This window comes from Sinocyclocheilus rhinocerous, unplaced genomic scaffold, assembly GCF_001515625.1.
Source record: "Sinocyclocheilus rhinocerous isolate Xijiao unplaced genomic scaffold, SAMN03320098_v1.1 scaffold2085, whole genome shotgun sequence".
NCBI lineage: Eukaryota > Metazoa > Chordata > Actinopteri > Cypriniformes > Cyprinidae > Sinocyclocheilus > Sinocyclocheilus rhinocerous.
In genome coordinates this window covers 38,792-44,787 of record NW_015623685.1, presented here as the reverse complement: position 1 = coordinate 44,787, position 5,996 = coordinate 38,792, and the positions used below count along the sequence as shown (strand labels likewise).

Below are 5,996 nucleotides of genomic sequence, written 5' to 3'. Positions count from 1 at the left end.
ACACAGTCGCATTGCTTCGGATCTTCTGATCGGTTTGGACTTGGACACCCGAGCCCTGCTTCATCTGATCGCCGGGAGGCTTTCCGTTACATTCCATAATATGAACATCTATGATAACTAAATAATAATTATTATTATCATGTCACACAAAGTTCTATTATCTAATTAGTCTTTAAAAATAAAATGCTACTCGTTTGTAGGCTTTAGGTTTTCGTGCAGGTTAGTGTTTAAAGGTAAACACAAGCGTTATTTAAAGAATCTTTATGCGTTCTTCAGGTTTTCTTTAAGTGTCGATATTTTCAGTGTTATCACTGATCAATGCAAGTTTCACAGAAACTTTCTCCCAGTAAACCATACACTGACCTTGCGAATATTTATTTAACCGTAATCGCACACGATATCTGTCCATTAAAATAAATGCAATAAATCAGCCGTCGAGAGATATAACCCATGCTGCAGAATGTGAGAGGAACTCAGTCTGCCCTTTTAAAATACTTAATTATATACTAACTGTGATATAATGAAACAACAGCTCGAGGATGAAAGTGAAATATTGTTGCACAATGCAATATATTTTGTCTCTAAGACAAATTGTTAACTCTTTCAAATGCATTTCATATAGGAAGTTATAGGCCTGTGTCACCGAACATAAAGCCGTACATTAACAATCTCTGCATGCTGCAAACACATCACAATCACTTCAGAGTATCTGCTTTTCTTTGTTTGGCTTCGAATAATTTCTCATAAAAAGCGTTACTCCATTAAAGAAATAACTAACTACTTTTAGGCGTTTAATGCATCATTGATTCAGTACTAACAACTTTTACATGATTAAAAGGCAGATAACTATCGCTCATGGGTTTAATCCCTTGTTAAACTTGCGGTAACCTCTGTTTCTGTCTCTTTCTCCCGTTCTCTGCCCTCTCCTCAGGCGTTTCTTCTTCATTCGCTCGTTTTGCACTTAAGACAGGAATGTTCTGCTTACATTTACTGTGACTCTCTTTACTCTGTATTCATCTGAAAACACCAGCACTTCTGCACTCGCTGTATTTACACTACACGCAGCGGGCGAAGGCATGAACGCAGAGGAATGATAAGATAAGAATATAGAGTGTGTTTGATCCGTCTTACTTTTCTTTTCAGCCGTTTAATGTGGTTTAATTACCTGCTAGCAAAACCGTACCACAGAATCCAACGAAAGCACAAAACATTGTATTAACACTCGTTTAGCACGTTTAGCACTTCTTCATTAATGTTTGGTGTCAAAATGTGCCAATAAACTATTCTGCACTGCCACGCGCCATATGCCAAACAACGGGGTGTCATAAACGAGTAATTCGGGTTGTTCTGTTTGTTTTAAAGTTGTGAGAACAACAAACCGTGTGAAGATGCAGTTCCCCTGCCGAGAGTTAGTTTATTCACGGGGAGCCGCTCTCAAGCGTCAAAACAGCCCAATAAAAGCAGCGAGAAGACCAATGTCATGCGGGACTACGGCAAGCGATTAGAGAGAACTATAACATTAATATTACTATTAATAATAATTTTTTAAAAATTTACAATAGCAGCCTAATAATAGCCTAATAATAATATGCTAATAATAGCAACAACAAATAAAATAAATTGTTAGAGTCCAGTAATTATTATTTGTCGCAGAGAGCTGAGGTAAAGCACTGTAAAGCGCTGGTATCCATCAAGTGAAGGATCAGGTATTTGTCATGACATAATAACAGATTACAACCAATCATGAGTCCAATTGTGTGTGAACGATGCCCCGGGAGTCGCGTCGCATCTAATCACTGAGGGGTTGAACGAAAACAAGCCCGATCCTTGACAAATATTTCCGTAAACGTTGACGTATCGCTCGGTGTTTGTTGTGTTCTGGAAGCGCTCGGTCCCTCAGAATCATCCATCCGTGCGCTTCGGTCTGGCCACACCCCGGTGCACACGTCACGCGGCACGCCCCGCCCCTCAATCCGCCGCGTCCAGTGATCGACGCGCGTCGCGATTACACCTTCGCCGGCCGCCGGCCGCTCTTACCGCTCCGTTATAACGGAGAAACTCTAAACCATCCCAGCGAGCAGACACACAGAATATGTGCCGTCATAACGGACTCTGTGGCGCTGGATAAAAGCCGTCGGATATTGCCACGCGTTTCTTCTGCAAAAGGTAAAACATGCCTAGCATGCACTGAATATAATTTCGCGCATGGATTTGATGGAGTCGGCAGCTGATAACTTACTGATAACTGCAGGTTGTTCATCCAACAACTTGTGTGTAGAGCACAGGCCTGTAACACGCAGTAAAAGATGCTATATCTCGGAGTCATTCTTTAAAAACGAGGAGCTTGTCGTTAATAACTCATCGACTAAACACAGAGTGCTTAGGAATCGAGGCTGTTTGATGCAAATACTCGTAAGAAATATTAAATAATAAATATCACAATAGCCGTAATTGTCAGGTTCACCATAAAATGTCCTTTTGCAGGGAATAAAACTATCCACGCAGGAATATTTTCACGCAAGACCGCATATGGACTAAAACACAGCAAATTAAGTGAGAGTGGACACTTGGACATTTAACCAGGACACCAAGAGACCAAGACTTCTCTGAGAAATGTCCAACACAACTGGGCGAGGTAAAAACAATAAACGAGTTATTTTGAAATCTATAACGGAATCTGTAGAAATGTCTAAGAAATGAAAAGCAAATGCGGCAATAACGACATGCATTAATTCAGGCATAATATTTCTCCATACAGGCATGTTCAGCTAGTTTCAGTTCAATAAACTATTCAACGAATATCAGACAAACCTGCCATTTTATTTTATTAGTTTATTTTACAAATAGCTTCTGTTAATTTACTATCAATCGTAAGAGAAATATAGAAATTATTATTATTATTATTTATAATAGATTAATTATAGGAAGCCCCTGTCATCAACTACTGGAGCATGTATTCCAGTGCGCGAGGAATAGTCGCTGATATAACGTGACAAAACTAGATCCTCTCACATTCATAACAAATCCGATTGTGTGGAATCTTAAATGTAATTCTTATGAATGGGATTGTTTTGTTGTTGTTTAATTAGTTTATCTACCGGTTGGAGTGCAGAGGAGTTGGACATGAAGTCTTTACTCGTTTACAGGTTAATAGCTTGAACTATAGCAACAGAAGAGTAAACCTGCTCCAGAAACCGCATTCTGACTCAAATCTAGGATTTTTGTCGGTATTTTAGTGATAGACATATTGATATTTGCACACTGGAGCTTGATTTCGATATTATATATATATATAGCCTATTTTTTTCTTTCTAATTTACGACTGTAGCCCCGTTTGTCTGTTTGGCCCCGAAATCTGCTTTCCTGCTTTTCTCTAATTTTTTTAACATGAAAATGAATGTATTCATGTTATTCATATTATTAATTGTGCGTTTTATAAGTTTGCTTTCATGTGCTATGTTTTATTGTATACAATATAGCTTATAGCACTCTGTGGAGAAGATTTTTCAGCGATTTCGGTCATATTTTTTTAAGCTCAACGTTTCGTTTTCCATGTTTTTTTTTTAAAACTAATTTACAGTTGCTTATTTTTATATTCAGTTGATCATTGAAACGATTATTATAGTCCAAACTTGTTGGAAATTTGTCTCATTTTCTTAACCCTCATTGCGTACCGAAATAATTGTATGAAACAGATCAAGTGTCTATAATGTCAGAACAAAATAGATTATCTAACATTTGCAATAGCGTATAACAAGTGAAGATCACTGTAAACAATTACTTAAAATGTTAGCTAAAATCATTTTGTAAGCGATGCGCTGTAGATGTTTGTAGTTCAGGCTATGATCCAACACAAGCCTCTTTAAAACGCTAATAATCTGAATAAACAATTAAAACCAATCAACAGTACTAGGCTACAAGATTTTGCCGCGGGATAGTGAACGTAACACGAACTTAATTTAGCAAAGCATTTGGAATCTGTGCGTGTTAAACCTATTTTTAAATATTTTTTAATTGGCATGGTTGTGTTTACATAAAATACTGCCAACGCATTATGCACAAAACAAACATTTTGGAAACAAATTTGTACCCAGAAGTGAGTTAATGTCATGTGTCCTCATTTGTGAAAGTTTTCTGTTAGGTTAGGTTTGGATTAGTATTTATATAAGCCTATACTAGCTGTTTATTAAAGAAAAAAAAAAAAAAATAGAAAGAATTTAATCTATGAAAGGTCACCATTTAGTATCCTGTCTCTTGCGGACTCTTGGCGAGGAGGGTTTGACACACTCCGCTAACACCGTTAATAGCGCCGTTTGATGTGGAAATGAAAGCTGCAAAAGAGCACAAGGGGAAGAGGAGGCTGAATGGGCTAAATTAAAAGTGAGGCTCTTGTGAGAGTCGCTGGAGCGCGCAGCACGAAACTAATTTCGTCACAAAAGGGCGCAGGGCGAAAACACGAAGAAGGAGCACTGAAATATCCATTATCCAGACACTAAAAACGAAAACAATGGTAATAGTAACAATGATTACTTACTGAGCAATAGTTTCCTTCATCGTATTTACATTTTTACACGTAAGCCCCCCTCTCCATTATTTCAGTGCAAAGGATGAGTTTCATTTAAACAACATTATTTTCCTTTGATAAACTTTTACATATTTCATAGTTTTAATTAACTTAGTAGAGTTATTTCTACTCAAAGAAACAACATCGTTCTTGGCTAAAACTGGTAATAGCTGAAGTTATGATCAGTTCCTATATTATTACAATTTCTTCTACATTTTAGCAGAGTTTAATGCAGTAAAAGCCAAATATTCTGCAGGACGTCCCACAGGATCATGAGATGCAGATCTGGAAGCTTTTCCAGAAACTGGCACAGAGCGGTCTAGAGCAGAAGTTGTGGATATGCAGTACTAGTGAACTGTTATGGAGACCGTGTTTGCTGGGTTTAGAGAAACTAAGAAAACATAAATGCTGAAGACATTATAGTGTAGTAAGTGATGTGACTCCTTTTCTGTTGCGTTTGTTGAATCTGGTTTTATTCTCTACACTGTTGAGAATGTATGTAACTTTCAGAAGCGTGTTCATGTGATTCGGTGATTACACAAAGAAACCTGGATTTCAAATTAAACTCACCTGTGCTGACAGAGGTGTTTGTTTGTCTCACACAGCTGGCGTGATGTTTATGTGTGTTCATGTCCTTTCTCCCCCAGGTCATGGGGGTCTTAATCAACTAGGCGGCATGTTTGTGAACGGACGCCCGCTCCCGGAGGTCATCCGGCAGAGGATCGTAGACATGGCACACCAGGGAGTGAGACCCTGCGACATCTCTCGCCAGCTGAGGGTCAGCCACGGCTGCGTCAGCAAGATCCTGGGCAGGTAATGAGTCCAGAGCAGCCCTGCTGTTGGCCACGCCGATAAGCTGGAAGCATCCCGTTAGGCTCAACGGGAACCACCCACGAGCGTCTTAATTCCCCAAAGCTGGAATAGTCAATATGCGGCACCAAACAATTCCTTTGGGAGGCCCAAAATCGTTTATACTTAATCAGAAGTCCTCCTCGTTTCCCACGTTTTTTACGACCTTTCTTCCTTTGCTGGGAACACCGTCGCCGAAGCAGCTCCACAGGAACCATAACTGGAAGCCTGTGTAAGGACCTGAGGACTGGTGTAATATGCTCAGATTTTCTGGTTCTAGTCAGAATCCTGGCAGCAGTGTTCTGGATGAGCTGCAGCTGTCTAATGGTCTTCTTGTGAAGGCCGGTGAGGAGACCATTACAATAGTCCACCCTGCTGGTGATAAAGGCATGAACAAGTTTCTCCAAGTCTTGACTGGAAACAAGACATCTTACAAAACATCACACACTCATGCACACACACGCACACTGTAAAATCTAATTAGTTGGGCTTACTTAAAAAAAAGCATGCAAACCGATTGCCTTAAAAAAACTAAGTAAAGTGAAATAGGAATAGTATGTTGTACTGACAAATGCTTAGTTAG

General features: G+C 39.2%; 1 protein-coding gene across 1 annotated transcript in view; it reads left to right on the top strand.

Moving 5' to 3' along the window:
- Positions 1 to 5,217: 5,217 nt before the first annotated feature.
- LOC107729464 (paired box protein Pax-8-like) overlaps positions 5,218 to 5,996 on the top strand; it is a 10,848-nt gene continuing 10,069 nt past the window's right edge. Inside the window, exon 1 of the mRNA XM_016540016.1 lies at positions 5,218 to 5,377. Within this exon, the coding sequence (XP_016395502.1) occupies positions 5,241 to 5,377 (137 nt within the window). The 5' untranslated portion in view covers positions 5,218 to 5,240. The remainder of the gene's footprint in view (positions 5,378 to 5,996) is intronic.